Genomic DNA, 23,842 nt, shown 5'->3' with positions numbered 1-23,842 from the left:
AATTGCCCTTCCTTTAAAGAAAATCATGAAGCTGCGTGTCCCTTAACTATTGCAACGCAAGCGACAACTGCAGTTGTTTCTCATCGGAGTGCGTGCGATCTTCGGTTTATGACTACCGAGGAGGAACCAAATACGCCACCTTCATCCGAACCAATTGACATGCCGCTAGCATCTGCGAAAGCATTCCCGCTTTAGTTGATAACGGACTTTTTTTTTGCTAGGAGGCCCTGGGGTAGCTGGTCATTTTTTTTTATCTTTTTCTTTTCCTTCTTGTTCTTTTTTGTGTGTGTGTGTGTTTGTGTGTGTGGTGTGGGGGGGTGATGGGGGAGGGGCCGGTTGGTTGCTTTGTGTTCAGATTGGCGGCATCTTTCGCCAGTAAGCTTGACTCGGAAAGGCGGATGCGTGACAACTGGGAAATAGCTTTTTCACTGTTCCGTTTCCGGTTGCCAGTTGTGTTCCCCTTCCAGCCAGTAGGTGGTCATGACTCCCTTTCCCTGCGAAAGAGAAAACGCGCAAAAAAAAAAAACGCAAATCAGCGCAGCAATATAGCAGTCGCGCAAGTGCCCCAGCACGGTTTTTTTTTTTGTATTTCGCAGGCTTTTGTTCTTTCTCAGCAATAACAACAAGGCAAAGTGTAGTACGAAAAAAAAGAATGCTTGAATCTGAGGTTATATGAGGCGCTCTACAACTTTATAAATCACACGTAGAGATTCAAGCAATAGTTAAAATGTCGACCAAATGAAAATAATTCACTAATTAATATTTAGTCAAGGAAAAATATTGGTTGTAAGACACAAGACTACCGCTATTATACAGTTGTTACAATTTCTCTAGAGCACGTGCTCTAAAACCGTGCGTTCCAGTTAGCTGGAAGCGCACGGTATATAATAAGCATTCATGAAAATGCTGGGTGTTTTCTGCGCCCACTGTGTGTGAAACTCGATTGCCCTCGCGTAAATTAAATACATTTTTGAGAATTGAGGTGCTGAGTTTAGATTTCTAGACACAATAAACATAACAAAACAAATCAAAATTGCTAAGCTATAATGCAACTTTTTTTTTTCTAATGATGGTGTGTTGACCCATTCGCTACCAAGCACTCTCTGCAAAAGTGGCTCAAGTACACTGTAGGAGGACGTGATGGCGGCTGACGAACCGTGCCGTCGTCCCTACTCAGAAGGGCGAAGGCGGCTAGCCGAGCAGCGGCTGCGACGACCAGCGTGGCAAGCTTTCAGAGCGACACTGCGCGTGCCGAGCTTGCGACTCGAGTTCGCGCCTCGAGCTCGCGCCCGAGCACGCGCTGCGCATATTTTTTTTTCTCTTTCCAGAGCCGACCATAGCGCTTATGCTCTGCGGCATTGGTGGGCGCTACAATACCAATTATTTTTAATTGGTGTAACAAACATATACGTAATAAAAATGGTGAAATATAATATCGAAACTCTTTTTTTTGTTTTACAGATGTATTAAAAAAAGAAAATCATAGTTCGGTTAGCCTCAGTACTAATAAAAACTTTACTACAAAGCTTAAAAACTTAAGTTTAGCGGAAAAGGTGTGTTGTGCTCCTAACTAAAACAATACTATCACTCTGAGGAACGCCTGTATAGCCGGGTAGTGCGTTGGGCGAGTTGGTGCATAGCTTAACGAATGAATTGTGACACAAGGAAACGAAGAAGGAAACCAAGTAGGAGACAGGATAAGGCGCCAAGATTTCAACTAGCTTTATTTCAATTGGGCTGCTGAGCACGAGGTCGCGGAATCGAATCCCGGCCACGGCGGCCGCATTTCGATGGGGGCGAAATGCGAAAACACCCGTGTACTTAGATTTAGCTAGGTGCACGTTAAAGAACGCCAGCTGGTCCAAATTTTTGGAGTCCCCCACTACGGCGTGCCTCATAACCAGATCGTGGTTCTGGCACGTAAAACCCCATAATAATGAACAAAAACGTTTTATTTCCAGCGCAACAACCACTTTGTTGTTGTATTTGTGCCCCCCCCCCCCCCCCCCCCTATGTAATACCCTGGGTTGCGAGGGCCTTTAGGGGTATTTTGTAAAAATAAATATAAATAAATATAAATATATCTATTTCCAAAAATATGCGCACAAAGACATGGAGCAACAATGTGTCACAAGCTACCTCACTGCGTTATCTAAAAACGAACATTCACTTTTGTAGCGGGAAACAGAAGGCACACTGATACAACCATCACCCTTCCTCCTTATGTGATACGCCTCGAGCATTTCACGTGCTAACATTTCTCTGCTTCTTCCTATCACGCCCGTGTCATCAAACCATGAAGCACAGCCATGCGAGGCACAATGGAACGGCCGGTGTGGACTCACGCCGTTTTTAATCGATAAAACATGCTCCCTTAGGCGGTCATTAACACGGCGGCCTGTTTGGCCTATATACGATTTGCCACAGCTTAACGGAATTTCGTATACGACGCCAGCCATGCAACATAGTACCGGCTTACTGGCGTGCTTCTTTCCGCACTGGAGCTTGGCCTTTTGGGAAGAAATGCGGGTGCAAAGCTTAGACAACTTGTTATGGGCCGAGAAAACCACCGGAACGTCATGCCTGTTAGCAACTTTTTTTCAAATTGAGGGCGATTTTGTGCATGTAAGGTAAAACCAGTGGTCTCTTCTTCTGCATGGCCTTAGGCTGTCTGCTGCACCTTTTTTCTTTCTATAGCAAAGATTCAGCCACACTGGTTATGACCACCGAAGGAAACCCGGGTGCAACCAACCTCGAAATCTAGCTGAAAACTGTCGTCCATTGTGTGCTCGCAAGACTTCTTTAAAGCCGACCTTAGACACAGTGTCGCGATATCTCTTTTCACTGTTTTTGAGTGCGCGGAATCATAAGGCTGAAGGTCCTTACGGGCGCGGGGGCTGTACCTCCAGCAAGTATGAGTAGTGTTTAGTAGCAGGTTAATGTCTAAAAACTGCAACTGATTGTCAAGCGGAAGCTCATGCGTAAACCTTAAGCCTTTTCCATGCTGTCTGAAAACAGATAATACGTGATTCACATCGTCACAAACAGTTAGCGGCTTAGACGTCTTTATAAGTACAAGAAAATCATCCACGCATCTAAATACTCTAGGACATAAATGTGAGTCAAGATTTCTAGCAAGTACTTGGGCAATACACGAGAGAAGTGTGTTACAAAGGACAGGAGCTACAGACGACCCAATGCAAATACCCTCGCGCTGCTCTTATAGCACGTCGTTAAAAGAAACAAATGTGCTACTTATGTTTTCTCGGCCCCTAACAAGTTGTCTAACCTTTGCGCTCGCATTTCTTCCCAAAAGGCCAAGCTCCCATGCGGAAAGAAGCACGCCAGTAAGCCGGTACTGCGCTGCATGGTGGGCGTCGTATACGAAATTGCGTTGAGTTGTGGCAAGTCGTATATAGGCCAAACAGGCCGCCGTGTTAATGACCGCCTAAGGGAGCATGTTTTATCGATTAAAAACGGTGTGGGTCCACACCGACCGTTCCATTGTGCCTCGCATGGCTGTGCCCCACGGTTTTATGACACGGGCGTGATAGGAAGAAGCAGAGAAATGTTAGCACGTGAATTGCTCGAGGCGTATCACATTAGGAAGATGGGTGATGGTTGTATCAGTGTGCCTTCTGTTTCCCGCTACAAAAGTGAATGCTCGCTTTTAGATAACGCAGTGAGGTAGCTTGTGACACGTGCTGTGCCATGTCTTTGTGCGCATATTTTTGGAAATAGATATATCTGGTTGATGCGCTGGAAATAAAACTATTTGAAAGTTTGGCACCCTATCCTGTCTCCTACTTGGTTTCCTTCTTCGTTTCCTTGCGTCACAATTCATTCGTTAAAAGCCTGTATAACTTGACTTCAAACTTTCTATAGGGTTTTTCACTAAGGGCGGGTCGATGTTGAAATACAATAAAGCATGCTCTGTGTGACGTATTAACGAAGTTCACTTTTAACGCGAGAGCGTTAAAGGCCCCGTGTCGCAGAAAATCCGGCGTCGGCGTGATGCCGGCGTCCGTGGCGGAGAAAATCATCCGCAACCACACCTACCGCGCAGGCCCTCCGCGTGGCGCAAAGTGTCAGCGAAGGAGAAAATAATCCCGAACCACCCCGACCGCGCAAGCCCTCCAAGTAGTGCACCGTTTTGGTGAACAAAAATTGAATTTCTCACAGTGAAATCCGTCAGAAAAGCGGTAAAGTACAACTTAACCACAGCCTACAGACATGGTGGTGTCGGATTGTAATTTGAATGTACGAGAAAACATAATTCTGTTACGGAAAAATTCAAACACAAACCCCTTTTCCAGCATTTCTACCATACCAACATCGACGCGCTAAGGTAGGGTACTTGCGAAAATCATATCCAGATGGGGCTCGCATCCTCGGCAGGTGAAATTGGGACTTCGCCTGCCTGAAGCGTTTTGGACACGCGCGCGCGTCGGGGCAATAGCAAAGAATAATTAAAATAATAGAAAAAAGGTGCTAGGGCGTTAACATTTTAATATAAGACGACATATATTGCCCCAGGAAAAACGTCTTCCGAGCAATGAATTTCCATTTAAAAGTGAAGCCGACTTTAAGGGGATTGGTGCAAGCTTGGTCTTTGTAAGCTGGCTTTCTCACGTTCTGTGTTGCAGTGAAGTCCACTGAAAGAAAAATGCGACGCGAACGGGGCCCGATAACGCTATCGCGTTCCACTCTTAAAGGCGAAGCTTAAGCGCCCTTCAATTTTTTTATTTGAAAGGCCCATGTGTGCCATTATGTATGGAACAAAAAATCGTTGAAATGTCCGCCGCGGCTTCTCAGGTTGACACGGATCGGAGTGGTCCAATTTTCTATGACTCTGCCACATAGATCCGGCTGAACTTCATCGATGGCCTGGGTTTTGTTGACTTTAGGGCATCGGTCCATTGCGGCCTATTGGCATAGAACTGCGACTTGAGAAAACCCCACAAGAAAAAAAAGCGTAGCTTGCACTGGAGGCGCATTGCTAAAGTGGCAGTGGTGGGCACCTAGCTCGTCCTGGCTTTTGGGCTAAGCTAAGCCCTACAATGTCATCCCCAGCATTTTCCAGAATTGATTCATTATTGATCGATTATCGATTAGGTATTGATTGGCTATCGCAAGATATTGGCCACGTATTTGGACTAGGCCAACGTTACTAGACTACCTTCAGTTGTAAAACTCGGCGGCGTTGCGCCACCACCACCACCCGCCCGCGCCTTCATGGCGCTGCCGTCGCACCCAGCTTCACTTCCCCACTAGCCGGCTACGCGAACTGGCCGGACGAAACACGCGGTGCAGCGTTGGTGTATTCTGTGGTTGGTTGTTGACGGCGGATTTCAGAAAGCATGTCATCCGCGAAACTGTAGCCTTCGCCGCGTTTGTTAAGGATATTAGCAGGTGATGCCGACGTGCTGCGTTCCTGACTGCAACAAGCGGCTATCGAACGATGTGACAGTTCGGCGCGCCACTTCTTGTGTGCTCCCAGCAATGCGACACTTCGCTGAGCGTTGAACAAAGCGATTCCTCGTGCCGACCGAGAACTCTCTGCGAAATCCATGGTGCGTGATTTACACTTTCATGAGCAGGACATCTGACAGTGTTTGTGCATATTATCAATGGACAGACGGTGGAGGTGCCACGAGACAAGTGGACACTTGCCGAGGGTGCGGTGCCGAAAGTGTTCCCGAACCTTCCCTCGTATCTGTTGAACCAACCGGGGGAAAAAAACGCGAACGAAGGGAGATATTTGGTGACCTGTTCTAGGCCATCTTAGAAGAGCTGTCAGAGAATACGCTGAGTCGTGTTGGGTGCCCCTTGCGCTTTCAGGAACTGAGTGCACGCATCATGAAATTTTTAACAGCGGAGCTGTTTAAGCTTTTTGCTTCCCCGCGTAGTATTCGCAAAAACTCGCCTAGCGATGACGTCACTGCGCACAGCTGCGCCTCGCATCACCTTGTGATAGCCAATCAATAGCTAATCGATAATCGATCAATAAACCACAATTTCCGGAAAATGCTGGGGATGACTAGGTAGTGCTTAGTCTAGCCCAAAGACGTGGCCAATACCTTGCGATAGCCTATCAATAGCTAATCGATAATCGATTAATAATCAAGAAATTCCCCAAAATGCTGGGGATTACTTGGTAGTGATTAGCCTAGCCCAAATATGTGGCCAATACGTTGCAATAGCCAATCAATAGGTAATCGATAATCGATCAATAATAAATAAATTCCGGAAAAGCATAACCCGTAAGGCCAGCACTAGCTAGGTCCTGGCCTTACGGACCTAGCTGCGCCACTTGTGCAAGCTACGATAATTTTTATTCAGTCACGCGCATTTATACACGCATACCTTGCAGGAACCTTGCATAAAAATGCATTCTTAGGCAAGGTTCCTGGAGCAGCGCCGGGGATCCAGTCTTGAAGTAAAGGCAGCGAGGAAACGTGCCAAGCTGCTGTAGGTGGAGTTGGTTTCCACGTAGGCCCAAATCATTTGCCTAGATTATGTCCCTTGTGACAGTTAAGTCTTAGCTATATATATATATATAGGGGCATGCAGTTGTTGTTTGCTTCGTTTTCTTTAGCATGCATTGGTTTGCAAGAAAGTTTGCTGTTATTTTTATGGTAACAAATTTGGTCTCGCTAGCTGGCGTATAACTGCCCCAGACCAAAGTGTTAAGCAAGTAAAATCAGCGAGAACACCTGTCAAGCTGCTGTATGGGAAAAGTAAACTGCGTGAAAGGTTTAGGCGGCAGGAAGAAACACGCGACTCTTAAAAACGCAGCTTCTGCGCTTCGTCGTTTGCGTTTCTTCCTATCGTGCAGTTTACCATTCTTTCAGTATGAACCAACTATCCCGATATATATTATCGCTGTAGGTGGATACCGATTTCTCATGGTATCACTAATTCGGACTATAGGGAGAAGAACGCCAGCGAGCGTGAAACACGCGCAAGCTGCCCGTCCGCACGAGCTCAAGGCTGCGGCGAGGCGTCTGCAGTGGAGCGCGATGGAACGGCGCCGCCATCTGGCGACTGCCCAAGGAGTGGCGACAGCGGCGGTAAGCGCACGGGCGGAGAGTTTTACAACTGAAGCTAGTCTGGTAATGTTGGACTAGGCTAAGCACTACCAAGTCATGCCCAGCATTTTCCAGGATTTATTGATTATTGATCGTTTATTGATTAGCTATTGATTGGCTAACGATTGGCTATCGCAAGGTATTGGCCACGTATTTGGCCTAGGCTAAGCACTACCAAGTCATCCCCAGTATTTTCCGGAATTTCTTAATTATTAATCGATCACAGATTAGGTACTGATTGGCTATCGATTGGCCATTGATGATTGACTCAGCTAAGTAGTACCAACCGTGCTTACCTAGACAGCCAGCCAGGCTCAGTTTCGCTAGTTGGACTCTTTGTGCACACCGCCAGGATCGGCCCACACTTATTGTCCGCGACGGACGGACTAACGGCCGGCTTGAACAGCTCCGCTGTTAAAAGTCTAGCGGGCTCAAATCGCACGATCTTGGTGTCCAATCCAGGTCACCTCTGCTAGAGATAACTGTACCCTCAAAGCATTCATGCAGAATTTCCATCGTGGCGTCCGCTGTGTGGCCCGTAGCGTCGTCCTGGCATCGTCCCAAATAGGGAAATTGTGCTTGTTAACATAGTCATTCATCCAAAAGTTCGCCTAGTTGCTAAAGATGATCTTTCGGACAAAGTTGGGGTCCTCTTCCAAACGCTCCGAAGCCCAGTAAGTGAACAAACGGTGTTGTCTATGGTCATTAACATTGAGCCCCTGGGTCAGTTTGATATTTTACGGGTGTAGGCGCAAGTCCCGACGCAAAATTCGCGAAGTTGAAGTCTGCGAAAGGCCGATGTCTTGTGCGCGGTGAGAAATTGACTGTCTCGGGTTCTCCTGTAAACTTTCACGGACCGCGGCGATGTTCTAGGCCGATCTGGCGTTCCTTTGACGTACGGGTGTCAGCTGATTGTTTACCGAACCGGTCTTCTCGAATTTGGCCACCATACGTTGCAGAGCCGACTTTGTAGGGACACCACGTCTGCCGTAAAATGGGCGCAACGTGCGCAACGTTTGCACTAACGAACAGTCATTTTCATAACAAAGTTTTATCATTTGGACGTGCTGCTCAATAATGTAACTTGCGACGATGATTTGGCACCAGTGACTGAATAATAAACAACAGATTAGACAGACGGCACCAAAACAACATGGCCGCCACAGGTTGTCAAGATCGACCCGCCCCAATTTGAAAAACCCCATGGAAGTTCGCCTCTCTGTGGTACGAACGAACGCAATTCGTTCAACGCTAGCTATAGTGCACTGCGCAACGCAGCACCCTTTGCACAAGGCCCTGGTTTTAGTTGGTGCTTCTCTTCCGACGACTTGAGGAAAATTTAGAGCACAGAAAGCGTCTCCTTGTTGTCTTTTGACTTTTGTCAGTTGGCGGAATGTACTAGAAGAAGTGGCAAGCGAAAATTTGTGACATGCGCAGCTGAGGATTTGCATCCTTTTTTGTGAGGTTTAGATCAGTTCTCGTCAATAGAATGTCTAGATGACCTACAATGTCATTTTGGAAAGCCGAGGACGTATTCCCGGAAGACCAGTTTCGGCGATACTATCGCCTTCGCGTGACGCCGTGCTTGACCAGCCAATCAGCTCATGCGGTTTTGCTCAACCAGCCAATAAGCGCGCACTGAAAGTGATATCGCCGAAAGAGATCGTCCTAGAATACGTCCCCCGGTAGCCGTTACAAAAATGTGCTACTCTGTCGTGCCACCTGTCAAACAACGTCGAAAAAACGCATGCAGTGGAGCCGAACTGTTCTACGCGCGGTAAAGCCAAATTTTTGTTTGCAAGTTTAGTTCGGATGGGCCCATTTCGTCATCGGTAGGAGCGGTACCGATTCCGACGACGAGCCCGGCTTTTCCTCGGTAGGAATAGGAATAAATTCAATTTTCGGTGAAGTTTAGCAGAAGTCCACGCGATGTCATTGTCAGCACGGCCAGAGGGGGCTTTTAATCCAGTGCTAATAAAGACAACAAAACAACCTTGAAAGGCATCTATTTCTTTTTGTTTTTGACGGTTATACGTGAAGCATAATAAGCGCTTCTTTAAAGATTGAAATTAAAGTAAAACAATAAGATTTGGTCACCTTGCAATGGCGATGGCTGTGTTTTTTGAAACAAAGAATAATATAGGAACAAACATCGCAATTTATGAAAATCAAGCGCATTGAGACACAAAAGAGTAGACGAGTTGCCCATGTAGGGCTCATCTGGACTGGTCCCTTCGCGTTACATGACAACTCGCCTCTACAACTGTACTTTAAATAACTGTAATTTACTACTATGCTTTCAAGGCTTATAAAGCTAGGGCCGACTGAAGTTTGCAGAAGTTATTCAATATCTAACGTTTTTAATTGCCATTTTAAAAGACGCCGTGGTCACTTAGTGGCTGTGGTGTTGGGCTGCTGAGAACGAGGTCGCGGGATCGAATCCCGGCCACCGCGGCCGCATTTCGATGGGGGCGAAATGCGAAAACACCTGTGTACTTAGATTGATGTGCACGTTGAGGAACGCCAGGTGGCCGAAATTATTCAGGAGTCCTCCACTACGGCGTGCTTCATAATCAGATGTAGGTTTTGGCACGTGAAACCCCATAATTTAAAATAAATCACAGAGAGACATAAGAGAGTAGACGAGTTGCCCATGTAGTGCTCATCTGGACTTGTGCCTGTTCGCGGTACATGACAACCCCCTTCTACAACTGTACTTTAAGTAACTGTAATTTACTACTGTATTTTAAAGGCTTGTAAATCTAGAGCCGACTGAAGTTGTAGAAGTTATTTAACATCTAACGTTTTCAATTCTCATTCAGAAATTCTTACTTTCACCTATAGCACTAACAACGTTTAGACATTCAGTCTTATGCTTTGCCGACCGCATAGAGAATGTAATGGATATCGTAACATGCGTGACGAAGGGAAATTCATGCTTGGGAAGCTAACCGCTGCGCATCTCCCGTGCGTCCGCCGCTTCTCGCTATATACGACTGCGTTGCAGAACGAAGCGTCTTTTATTCTCTGCTATTCGTCTGGCTTACATGTACTTCTAATACTGTTGTGTATTAACGCGATAGCGTTAAGGGCCTCGTGTCACAGAAAATCCGGCGTCAGCGTCGGTGTCGGCGTAAGCATCGGCGTCCCTGGCAGAGAAATTCATCCCGAACCACCTCAACCACACAGGCCCTCCACGTGGCGCAAGGCGTTAGTGAACAAAAATTGAATTTCTCAAAGCAAAAGTCGTCAGAAAAATCGTAAAGTACAACTTAACTACAACCTACAGACATGATAGCGTCGGAGTGTAATTTGAATGTACGAGAAAACATAATTCTGTTACGAGGAAACTCAAACACAAACCCCTTTTCCAGCATTTCTGCCATAACAACAGTGGTGTGCTCGGCAGTGGCGTAGCCAAACATTTTGTTCGGGGGGAGGGGGGGGGGGGGGGACTCAGGTTGCAGCGCGGCGTCCTCCTTCTAGAATTTGTCGAGGGATCAAATACATGACTAATAACTGCATTGCCAATGCCATTGTATATTAGATGCTGCCAACGAATTATTGAAGACTACGCACTGTCAAGTAAAATATCTATTTTTCATAAAAGACTATATTGGTATGGCCCAAAAATTATGGCAGAAATCATTGACATCAATGCTCCCGCGTTTTTTTTTTCTATTTAGTAAGTAAAGAAAATATCACACGAACTTGAGAACTACATCAGTTCGAAACCAGCAAAGCAGTGCATGCAGCTGATATGAAAAACGTAAAGGCCATGAAATGAACAAGTTGAGGACAAATATTTTGATGAATCCTTGTCATTCGAGAACCTTGTTTACATTTTTGTACATATGCAACGGCCAGGAAAAAACCGCAATGACGCTGTCCCTCGTTGCAATAGATTGAGCAGGAGCAGCTGTTACCGGTCGTGCATTGTAATTACACTGAGATTATAGTTGCAACAGTGAGTACAAATAAAAAGCAGGAGTTCTGCAAAATATAAATGAGAAAAGCGAAGATAGAATGGAATATACAAATACAGAGATACAACTTGATAAAATGCAAAGAAGAGTTGCTGGAAACAAAGCTCACTGCTTGTATGCACAAAACCTCGCAACAAAATATTTAACTATACGTATAAGTCAACAATAAATCTACGCAGTTAAGCAAATGTCACTGTATATAATGCTTCAAACAAGACAAATAAACATGTTTCGCAGTCACAGATAGTAAACTTTACGCATAGAAAGACAGACGATCCACGCAAGAACAAAACTGTGATCGCAGAAATCGGGATATGTACTTGGGCCACGCGGCGGTCGCGACAGCACCATATGGGTAGAATAATAGAGGAATAATGCAGAAATCAGTCTGAAAATGTGTAATTTAACTGCCTGAACAGCGGCAACAATTATTCTGCACCCAAAATTAAAGAAGGTTATTGCTTCGTTTCAAAAAAGAAATAACAGCAGGTAGCTAAAAAGGACAGAAAAGGACAAACGAAAGCCACAGATGATGCAGCAAGTTGAACTACCTATTACCCGAGTGTTTTTGGCAAACGCCGCATGGGCTGGGCTTTCAATGAGCAAGGTCGGTCAAAATTGGTTATTGATGTCCTCATAATTTTCTTATTCGCATTATAATTTTGATCATGATGCAAACGGTTAGAGTAAACAGTGAAAATATCTGCGGTTTTAGAAGCTAATGAACACTCATAGGTTTTCATAATTACGTGTTTGTGGTCCTGAAGGAACAGAGCTAGAAAATTCAATTGATTTTGCTGCTTTGCTATCTAAAGGACAAACTTCCCAACTTCCCTCAGCGGGGAAGTTGAGCGAAGCGGTCAATGATTTCGGACACGTTGATGCCGACGTCTCTGTGGGCGTATAGAAGCGCCAGCCCAATCATGTGTTCCATAGACATTGTAGAGCGCAAGTAGGTTTTAGTAAACTCTAAATAAAAAATATTATCTCTGCGCGGTCAGTGGTCACTGAAAGGGTGAGTAGACTCTGCAGCAGTTTGTACACATTTACATAGAACCTGCAGTCGCAATGAGAGAGGGCATCTATTCCGGTGCTAAAACCTAAAAAGACTCCTTCGATGTCGTTTTCAACCTTCTTTAGGAACCTTGCACAAACAGTAGGCTTTTCTATTCCAGAAATATGCGTTGTTTCGTCAGCATGTATGGAGACGCAGCCTGCTTTTGCATCTAGGCTTTCTTTGATAATTTCACCACAAATTTCTGTAATTTGGTTGTGTACAGCTGGGCTGAAATACGAGGCATTACTGGGGCAACTTTCCAAATGGTTGTTCACCTATGTATCTCCACAATCAGCTCGCATGCGAAGAAGTACTCTGAAAATACCACTATTTTCAGCGGGGGCTTTGCTTAAATCCATAGGACCACTGTCCCTATGGTCACGGAGAGTCAGACCTTGCTGCCCGCAAAAAACAACTGTCTCAATAATAGGCCGTTAACTTTCTTCTGTTTTCTCTTATTTTACTTTGCCTGCCCTGGTCCAGCTGATTGATCACATCGGGCGCCATTCCTGAATATGTTTAGAGAAGATTATCAGCTGCCAGTCACGGTGCTATTTAGTATTTTCGTGCGTGTGGAAGGTTGCGAGCGCGTGCTTCCGTTTCTGGAACGGCTTGGACGCGAGGGCTCCAGTGCGCGCATGTTGGCCCAAGTTTATAAGAACATTAAACCCATAAAGTTTCAGAATTGACAATCTAAAGCACGTCTTTGGAAATGTCAGTGCACCTTTCGCGCCAAAAGTTTATGCGAACTTTATGCCCATAAATTTTCGTAATTGAAATCCATGCGCTCCGCAGATTCCACGGCCGCTGCAAGATGCCGCAACGCGCCCGCTCGCTCTCGAAAAGCCCTTGAAAGTTTGTGCTCGGATGGGGCTTCTCGCGTTATGCGACTCCAGGTGCAAGGGCGTTGCCACGAAATCCAGCCCGAGTTGACAATGTTCCTGCTGAACTGTCTTTTCGAGCGTGAAAAAAGGCATTGTAGACAAAATGCAGAATGATTCGTAGCGTCGGTGGTTGTTTTGGTCGGCGGTGCATGCCAGCACGAAAAAATTTCGGGGGGGGGGGGGGGGGGGGGGGAGGGGCTGCAGCCCCATCAGCCTCCCCCCCCCCCCCCCCCCCCCATTCCCCGGCTACGCGCCTGGTGCTCGGGTAGGTTACTTGCGAAAACCCCATCCATATGGCGCTCGCCTTCTCGGAAGCGTAAAACGGTTGCGGCGCGCCGAGGTGAGAAAAAAGAACGCTGCAGTTGCCGGAAAGCTGACGAGCATTCAGGGCCGCGATTTTGTGGTGAGGCATTATGACTTATTCTACTCTAGTCTTATCATCCACCGCTCACGGCTGGCTGATGCCGTTGATAACGCGAGCGGACTGTAGCTCCGACCTCTGACAAAGCACGATAAACGCGAAAAGGCATTATTATCGGAAAGGCATCGCTACAAAATACCGGCCCAGGGATTATTGAATGCTATCGCGTTCCACTCTTAAAGGCGAAGCTTAAGCGTCCTCCAAATTTTTTATGGGCTTATTTAGCATCGTACTTTACTGCTGAAGTTCTCCTGGACGTCTGTCTGTAACATTGCAAAAAGTAACTGTCAACTACTAAAATTTTGTTTCTATTATCATGACAGGAACCATGGTGAATAAAACCTTTCCTTGGCCTGCAGGGTTCGCCTCTTGGCGCCCATCCTCATCCACTGACGCTATTTTGGTGACGAAAGACACTCTTTGCGGCTGGTTTACGCCGATTAAACGACAGAGAGCTCACAGTAGTTAAGACAATGGAACCATTGACTCGGAAGTCATTCTCAATCACCATAGCCCTGCTGGAGCTTATAATGTCGACTTGGATCTGCGACCGTCCTTAAGTGGGAAGCGAACGCTCTTATGTGTGCGCACGAAACACTTTTGTCTTTCCTTTCTTTTCGCTGCATCTTCCGTCAGTGTAGGGTAGCAAACCGGGGGGAGGGGGAATTCTGCAAGTGTCCACCTAGTGGACTGTCCACTTTGTCTGCTGCTGAAGTGCTTATTGGCGGTGCTGGAGTACGCGCGAGAAGGAGATAGACGCCCAAAGCCAGTCTCTTTCTCGCTCGTATACAGCTCTAGCCAATCAATGACGGCCGCAAAGGACAATCCACTAGATGGGCACTTGCAGAATATCTCCCCCCCCCCCCCCCCCCCCCCCAAGTGCAGCCTGGTTAGCCTCCCTGCCTTTCCTATTCTATTTCTATCTTTGGCAGCACTTCTTAAGCAACAAATGTAGGTCCAATCCACGCTGTGAAGGTGGATGTTAGCGAAGCTGTTGACATTCACCAAAGGCATCATTAAAGAAAAGAATATGCGGTAAAATGCAGTGTGTGAAATTTATTTTATTGCACAACGACATTCACCACTGCTTTGTGGTCACTATGGTATACGCTTATGTTTTCTGTTTTGATGCTTGAAACGTTCTTGGCCAAGGTCCGCACACCTCGAAAGCAGACACGGCTTGTCCGGGGAATGCACGAGCGAGAACGTCGAGGGCACCGCTTTTCTTTGCGGCGTTCTGTACGGCGGAGATGCGTGACAAGTCGTCGCGGAACCACAGGCGATCACACACGGCATGTGCTTCAACGAGACTGTTTTGTTTTTTTCTTCGAGCTTTATATTCGCGCTCTTCTTCTGCAGTCTTCACTTTGCGTGGTCTCCCCATGGCAGCCTGGGATGAACTGATGGCGTTGCTAGACCGGTTTTCCTTTTATTATATATAGCTCACGCACTGGCTGATTGCCAAATGGGCACTTTACCAGACGTGTGGCGCTTGCGTTGTGTTTTTTTTTCTTGTAAAACAAGCGCTCAGTTGTGCGGCAAGTCCATTTTCTGCGTGGCGAAGATATGGCAACGAAGTTATGCAGTTTTGTGCCTTCAATTGCTGACAATAGGGGCCTTTTCATCTGTCATGTGACTTTCATGCTTGTTCGGTACTTCTTATTTTTTTTTTGGCGGAAGTTTTTTGCTGGGCACACAAAATAACCGTTGGCTGGTAGAGGTATATAGCTTCGCTATAATACGTGGCTCGCTATTACTTGAATATATGCCGTAATATCACAATATGTGTGCTCTCCACTGAAGTGCTCTACAAACAAGCACCACCGAAGCTTGTCCCGGACTTCAATTTTTTTAATTTCGCATCTGCACGACCAGCTGAGCCATTTGCAATATGTCTTCTCAAACGTTTCCTTAGTACTCCGTGAGGCAGCTGTGCGTGTTCTCATCTTTCCGGCGCCTGTCTGGAATATATCGAGCAATGAACAAGTTCTTCGAAGTGGAGCGTGACGTCCGCGGCTGCTATCCGATCGAGGGCGATATGTTTATAGACCTCTCAGCGTTCGCGCACAGTACACCGACTCGGTGCTAAGTGCTTTCATTAGACGACGTCGCGTGGGAAAGAAATTGACAATTACGGCGTACGCAGAATCCCATTGGGCAACGCTTGTCTAAACACGGCCCCCCACGGGCCTTTCCCAGCAGGGATGAGGCGTACGATCGATGTATTGGTTCTGGTTAAAACATACTGGTGTCGCCAGCGTGGGATGGCTTAATTGACGATATGCGACGTAGTGTGAACATGCAAGTTAGGCGATGAGAATATATGCACTCCTACAGCTGATTCGTATTAAGACTTTATAGTAAGGGTCTGTGAACCTTGTCGAGACCAACCGTAAGTGAATTGTTTACATGGAAAACATGGTTAGGATCCGTACCCTAAACAGCGCCAGAAAAGAAAATAAATGGGCAAAGAACACGTGCTCTAATATCATTGCGCAGAGTCAAAGCATTCGAAAGGTCAACCCGTGGGATCTGTGGCCACGTAATAAAAGGGAACCTCAAACATACGCTTCGCCGAACGCCTCGAATCACGTGATGACGACTGTCTATCTCGCAAGCAAACGAAAGGCGCAAACCGACTTCATCTCATCATTAGGTTACTCACCTTCACTTGCACCTCGCCTCTTAGTGTGAGTTGGAAGTTTCCAAATATGTCGAGCAGTTCTTTAGCCTTGGAGCTGACGTGAATCTTGAGCGCTGTTGAGAGGAGAGAAGAGCGAAAAGGAGGCATGAGCAGTCGATACAATGACGGCCCATTGCATCGTTGTCCACCTATCCAAATGCATCATGCTCTTTATTAGCTGACAATAAAAAATAGGACGCAAAATACGGACGCCCGTGAAGGAAAAATGTGTAGTGACTTCAGGCACACAAGCATATATCCACTCCAGACAAATAGACCCACCGTTGTCATAATAGAGAACTTTATTTGCGGCAGGAAGAGGCGTTCACTTGAAGGTCGTACAGCACTTAGCCTAAACGTTCAGGGTTTCTGGCATCTGCTTTTGACTCAGCTTCACGCGCACGCTTCCCATGATTGATGACGTTCAATTTTCCGCGGAACGTCATCGGGGGCTCACACGGGGGCCGCCCCTGCTCGTGTGTGCGTGCTCTTGTGGGAGTATGCATCCGAATTTTTCAGAGGGTGGTTTTGAGAGTCCTTGCGGTTGTTATTGAGAGTTTACGGGACCGCTTGGGTACAACTCTGGAGACGTGGCATTCACGAACATCCCCGGTCAAACTAGCGAACGAAGCGTTTGGCACGACGTTGGTGATTGCCTGAGGCGCAAAGCCGCATTTTCCATCCGGTTTGAACTACTAATGCCTTCAGTTGCGCTCCAAGGCAGCGGAGCGCACAGATTTGTAACATTCAGCGCATGGATCTTGTAGGTTGATGCGATACATGTGGCATTCAACTCGCGATTTCGGCAAACGCAATTACGTTTTATCTTGCTGCAACGCATAGAAGAAATACCATTGTTTTATCAATCTCCTTTACCAATCCGTCATAAAGAAGCTGCATCATCATCATCATCATTATCAACAACAGCGATGATGAAGACGACGGTTGTGTAACGTGGAATTGCGGTGGCTGCTGATTTATTAACCCCGTCAGATATCAAACGTTGTGATTCGTTGGCGTTGAAATTGCAGTGATGTTAGAGAAAATGCATGCGAAACTTACGTTCTCCGGTTGTTTCCATGCGTGAGGCCGTGTTGACTGTGTCGCCGAACAGGCAGTACTTCGGCATCTTTAGGCCCACAACACCAGCGACGCAAGGACCTACCCGTATATAAAGATAAGAAGACTCTACATCTGCCAACTCATTCTAGATAAGCGCTACCATTTGCAGGACAAGTACAGTACAGAAAGGCTAAGGGTCAATGCATCTCGAAGGGGCACGGGTATTGTGGGTCACGCGTCTACTATTTGCAAGAATAACTCGGCGCTTCGCAGTGCGGTTGCGCGCTGTATTTCTGGAAAACCTGATGAGGTAGCGAAGCGTTACTGATTGAATGTTTAAGAGGAAGCTTTACCTCAGAAGGTGCCACATAAATACACGGGAAAGAAGAAATCCTTTTGCTCGCTATTCACTACGATGTTTGCAGCACACAAATGAGAAATTGTATACACACTGCATGGAACATATTTTGAATCTAGGCCAACAATTCTTTTAAATCCTTCAACATCACAAAATTTCAATTCTATAATTTATCAGGGTAACAACTCTGTAACTAAGAGCAAAATAATAATTGTCCGAGTTACCCTTGCAAACCTAGCTTGTAATCCCTTACCCTTGTAAACCTAGCTTGTAAATCTACCTAAAATAGAGATGAGCAAATAGAGAAGGGTAACTGTAATAATCTGAGTAGCATCCGGTTGACTGCATTGCGAAAGGGAAGTGGGGAGGGGGGGGAGGGTGTCGGCATAGTGCAGATTATAACAAATTGGCTGAAGTTTAACTGTTGTAAATGGTAGTTATCACGAGCGAAAGGTCTGTTTGGCTTGGTTTTACAAAGACGATGCATACAGTATTTCATTAATGCACGCTTCCGCGCTTGGTAAGCTTCTGCATGACGTGCTAATCTAGCCTCCCTTTGCTCCGGTGTTTCAGCAGCCAACTTTGCCTTTGCTTGAGATTTCGCAGCCTGCCGTCTAGCTATATCTACTGGATGATTGAATTCAACCTGCCGTTTGTGCTGAAGCACACGCACAGACGGCCCAGCCGGCGCGCCATCCATGGCGAGACTGAGTGACCAAGCGCCGGTGAAGCAGCCGTTAAACCCGCGCCTTGTCACGTGGTACCGCAGCAGCGAGGCTGCGAGCGAGCGCAGCTGCGATGCCTCTCGGCAGCGGATCACGTGGCATAACGTCAGACCTGGCACACTTGCGCTCCGGCTGCTCAAGGTCATTGGGACGCGATGAATGACCTTGCGAGACATGGCGGAGTACAGATCTCGTCTTAAAAAAACGCTTTGGGCGGTTGTATCGGGGACGCAGCTACAGTGGAGTACTTGAAAGGTCTTGTGCGTGCTTATGAGGCTGCATGGTACAGAAATAACGCAGTGCAAATGCACATCTGACATTCATTGACGCATTACAAAGCTAACATGCTTAAGATACAGCTAGTCTAACCTATACGGCCTAACCTTGCAATCGTGCTCACTCCTTATGCGTAACGGGCCCACCGTGGTCAAAGATGACGAGCGCATATTGGCAGTTCTCTGCCTCGTAGCCCCGGCCTCTGCAGGTCATTTTTGAACCCTACTTACCGAACGTGGGGGCGCCATAGCCGAACAACAGTAACATTTCTACAACTAATACTTGTAAGCTTTACAACATTTCTATGAGCACAGGCTTTTCATGAATTATGCCTACCATAGCTGAGTGCCCGCTCGGATCGACAATTGTACAGTCCAGCCATGCCTTGCTGAACGCCGAGCGAGAAGCTAAATTTAGCTATTACTGCGTCATGTGTGGCGCCACAACGGCAGCACCTATGCAAGCAACACATGCATCACCGAATAATGGCATCTTTTTTCTTCACAACAATGTCAAAGTAAGGCGCGTGGGTAGTATGGGGTTGCGAATATGTGATATTAGTATTACCAAGTTTTACTTACATACATGTATAGCGTTACAGGCTGTTTTAGCAGGCGACCCCTCTATGCTAACCGAAATAAGAGACGTTTCACGTGAAAAATGGTATCGAAATTTTTTACACTGCACATATTGACTACACCTGACGCGGACAAAGTTGATGCATTATGCGCCACTCTGTAATATGCGACTGATTTGTGAGTATGCCTTTTGTAAAACTATCGTAAATGTTGTAACATCTTCATGTGATCTGCGAACTCATACGTAACCAACGTAGGTAAGCTTCAGATGTTGCGACAAATGCTGTGTACATGACGATGATATGTTACAATTACGTACGTGTCGCACATGAAAACATGTACGGATGAAAACTTACTCTTTCGTATGCAGATATCACCTAAACAATACATGAATATTATTTAAAGAGACTGACTACTTCCTTTCTAAAAGTCACAGGATCCAAAGTATATAGAATATAGCAAAATTAATTAACTACAAAACGATTATTTACCTAATTACTCAACTGCTTAGGTAATATGAGTAATGCCAATCAACAGTACGATTATGTTGAAATATTTACCTAAATAATCATTAAATAATAATAATATTTAATTACTTGAGTTATTTCGAAGTTGGATACTTATATTAATTCAATAATTAACTAATTAGACGCATTCAGCTCTTTATATTGGGTGACAACCGCTGTGTATAATTTAAACTGGAATAAGTAAGTGAATATCAAGCCTTTATTTTAAACAGCGCGCCGTTTGCAGCTACATAAACTACCCACAAAAAAAACATCACAAACACAAACTTCGACGTACGCGCCAGCGGCGTACAACCAGCACAACCGACAACAGCAGGAATGAGCGACGGATGGAGGGAAGTTGGCGGCGGCGCTGCTGTAGCATGGGCTGGCGTCCAAGTGCCGGACCTTTCCACACTTTGCGCCTCATGGCAATGCATGGCACGTGCAGCCCCTGAACACGCTACCCCCTTCTAGTACACTTTAACATAGCTCCGACGTCGACGAACGTGGGCGAACGTGTCAAATTATGCAGAGGACGCATGAGTTTGCTGTCGTCCACTCTTTGGTGGTTCGTGTGACCTCCGTGACGTCGGGTACCCAGCATTTACGTCACTAAAACGTTATTTACACCTGCTGAAGGGAATACTGATACGAGAAACTGTGCGGTATAAAATGCGCGATATTTCATGACTGGGGACGCGGTGGTGCATATGCTGGTCATTATTAATGCGAAAGCCTTATATGTCTCATCGTACGTTCAGTCGATCTACAAAGTTCTTGAGCGAAAACGCGTCGACGATACGAAAGATACAAATAATATCATCATCAATGGCTCCTATCCCCGTAAGCAAGCAAGATGGATGATAAAGATCGATAATAAAACGAATTAAGTCGATGATTAAGCGATTTAAGAGGATGACTAAGTGAATTAAGAGGATGTGTAGCGCAATTAATAGGGATGACTAAGCGAGGTAGACTATGCGAATTAAGGGGGACGTGTACGTCACGTGTCTATCTTTATTGCATCGGCACTTGGGCTTTAGCCTTCAAGTCGTCTTAGGAATAACACAAGAGACCCTTTGAATTTTTTTATGTTCCCCTAGATGCTGTGTATTACCTAAGAGTAAGATATCGTGGCCAGAGAATTTGGTGTCTGCACCCTTTTAGAACAATAATTACAAAAGCTTTAAACCTGGCGAATCTGCTCTGCGGAAGCCCGAAAGGAGTAGGAAGATTCATGAAGACGAAAATTGTCCTCCACCCGACTGTAGCACAAGACTTCAAAGCAAACTCATTAAAAAAGATTCGCAGTTAAAGGAAAATTCGCCCTGGTCCGGGAAAACCACGAATGTTTTTTTGAACCCGTATGAACTTACTTTGTAGGTTCGTGCTACAGTCGGCTGGAGGACAACTTTCTCTTACATGAATGTTCCTTCACCTTGCAGGGCTTCCGCAGAACTTATTTGCCATATTCTGCGTACCTGTGCTTCAAATTGTCGATTAATTAGGCCTGCAATCTGCTAGCGTCCTGGTTAGCTCAGAAGGTATAGCGACCACTCTGGAACGCCGTTGGTCTTGGGTTCATTCCGCGCCGGAACAGGCCAAATTTTTCCCCAATTGCGAATCTTGTTTACTCTGAAAACCATTGTGCTTCGTGCTACCATCGGATGGATGACAATTTTTCCTCCCATGAAGCTTTAGCATGGCATTAAAGAGAGAAAAACGCTTCCCCTGTATTAGTAAATAATCCTTCTACAATGCCGAAAACGCGACCCTAATTATTGCTGAGAAGAGGCGGGGTGATAAAAAAAATATGCAAAAAAAAGAAAGAAAAAAGAAAAAGAAGCCCGCGTGACGACGTCGTTTTGAAGTTCTGGCACAAGCTCCCCGTGACGACATCAATTTTGACGGCCTCCACTCTTTAAAGGTAAAAATAGACTACACTGTGTTCAAAATCAGCCAAGGATTGGACATGGCAAGTTTTTGGGACACAACCAACTCGGCCGAAATACGAAAACAAATCCATGACGTCACACTGACTTATCGGCACACTGATTTCGGCGCGAAATTCAGAAATCGACCTTTCACCTCAATTGTCTATTCTAATATTGAGCGTATTAACGCGGAACAAACGAGGATAGAGTTTATGGAGAATACCATAGCTGTATAAAATGCCTTAGAGTATCTTTTCATGCGTGCACTCGCGCGCGCTGGAACAAAACTTTAACTGATCTCGTTTGTTTTCTGCGCAGGCGCACAGGCTCACCGGAGTGGACGCCGATACGCAGCTGCAGCTTCCTCTTGGGCAGATGGCGGATCTTGAAGAACTGCAGCTGATGACGCAGCGTCAGCGCAATGCGCGCGATCTCTCGCACGTGTTCGTTGCCGTTGCGGATGGGGAGGCCAGAGGCGACCAGGTAGGCGTCCCCGATAGTTTCCACCTGTGCGTCAAGGATCATGCGCGTCAAGTAACCCCTATGGTCTAGTTTTCAGGTTGCTGGACATGCTTGAAATGCTTATCCCTATTTATGCTGAAGCGGTGTTTGAAGCGCGGCGACAGAGACAAGTATAAACGGGGCATGAGCTGCACTCGCAACTGAAAGGTTTTCGTATTCTCAGCACAAAATTTCGCTGAAACAGCAATCGCACATCCGTCGCGAAGCAATACAGTTATATGAACTAAACAAGAAATAAAAGAAGCGTGCGCAATACAGTCACTTTTGCAAAAAACATTTATAATACTAGAATAAATAAAATAAAACTGCTCAATGTACAGGTAACAACTAGTACTTCCGAAACAAAACATAACAGAGAGAGAAAGGGAGATAGAGAAAAGGGGAGAGAGAGGAAAGGAAGCGATATTAATTAGACTCGACACTCCAGTTTGCCACCTCGCACACGGATTGGGGAAAAAAGTAAAAAAACGGAAAATGGGAGAGAAAGAGAAAAAAGCTATGACTTCTCGATAGGGGAACAGCGCAAAAAAAAAAAAAAAAAAAAAACACGACAAGATGACAAGAAGGGAGACACACCAGCGCTGACTGACGACTGAATTCTTTATTCAGAAAGGAACACATATATACCAAAAGAAAAAGAAACAAAGAAAGAAAAGAAGGGTAGATCACTGCGCATGGGCAAAAATAGACACAGATTAGGTTTAGATTCCCCGCAAATTATGACGGTTCCTCAGATATGTTAGTTCTGCCTCCGACAAAGCCACAGACGGAGTGCTGACGCATGACGCGCCATTCCCTGCAATGACAGCAGCCTCAAAGATTTCTCGTGCACATGCGTCATGGTAGCGTTTGCGGATCATGCACTGCGAAAAGTCAAGTCCTGGATTACGGCACAGATCACAAACACTGTAGTGTAAGGCCAAGTGCATGCAGCAAGGTTTAACGCTGCATGCACTGGAGTTTTTCGCACGGTGTTCGTTACGATACGCAGAGGCGACATAGGGCGACGCCGTAAGCGACACAACTGCTGCTCCGCAACAAAAACAGCGCCCTGGCAGACAGCTGGCATGTCACAACACTGCCGCAATGAGGAACGTCAGCTGATGTGCTACGGGCGTCGCACCTTGATTGTGCACCAGATGAGACGACGGAAACCCGCTGCTGCTTGTCAGCGTCTAATCCAGGGATTCAAATGGATTTAGCTTGGCCTTTCCTGGTCCCTACCGCTCGCACCACTGGGACGCACCCCATCATGGCGGAAGGAAACAAAATAGGACAGGCCCTGACGTCACCTTTTTGGGGGCGGAAGTGCAGCCATGTTGGTGTGCCATCTCCCTTTGCGCATCCAATAAGCTCGCCGGAGCAGATGGCCGCGACCTTTGAACTTGCATTGTTACGATCCGCCGGAAGTGTGTGCTGCCGACGCGCGTCAAAACAAATCCTATGAAATTTCTGTACCAGTTTTAGTGAAGCAGGTGCACTCCTGTGTTTTTCCATGGTACGTTGAAGAAGACGACGAAGACCCACGCCGTGATTGCTTGAGTGTATCTGTTGCTGGCTGACACTCACACTCACAGACTCAAAACACACCTTTCAAGCTTGCACACCAGACTCCAAAGTCAGCTTTTCTCGCGAACAAAATGTGCTGCGAGAAAGACACCGGCGAAAAAATATTATTTCACTTTTCAGAGGCCGAGAGACGCAGCGAGAGCCTCAGGTACGCGGTTGCTATGTCAACGTTGACGTTTCGGGTACC

The 23,842-nt window shown here is 46.2% G+C and overlaps 1 protein-coding gene across 1 annotated transcript in view; it reads right to left on the bottom strand.

Annotated features, from left to right (window-relative positions):
* Window positions 1–373: 373 nt before the first annotated feature.
* LOC119455386 (atrial natriuretic peptide receptor 1) overlaps window positions 374–23,842 on the bottom strand; it is a 177,511-nt gene continuing 154,042 nt past the window's right edge. Inside the window, exons 16-19 of the mRNA XM_049668976.1 lie at window positions 21,897–22,071; window positions 17,185–17,283; window positions 16,105–16,196; window positions 374–494 (exon numbers count right to left, since the gene is read on the bottom strand). Of these exons, the coding sequence (XP_049524933.1) occupies window positions 426–494; window positions 16,105–16,196; window positions 17,185–17,283; window positions 21,897–22,071 (435 nt within the window). The 3' untranslated portion in view covers window positions 374–425. The remainder of the gene's footprint in view (window positions 495–16,104; window positions 16,197–17,184; window positions 17,284–21,896; window positions 22,072–23,842) is intronic.

The sequence above is a fragment of the Dermacentor silvarum genome, chromosome 6 (genome assembly GCF_013339745.2).
Source record: "Dermacentor silvarum isolate Dsil-2018 chromosome 6, BIME_Dsil_1.4, whole genome shotgun sequence".
In the NCBI taxonomy this organism is placed as follows: domain Eukaryota; kingdom Metazoa; phylum Arthropoda; class Arachnida; order Ixodida; family Ixodidae; genus Dermacentor; species Dermacentor silvarum.
This window is presented reverse-complemented; position numbering and strand designations above follow the sequence as displayed.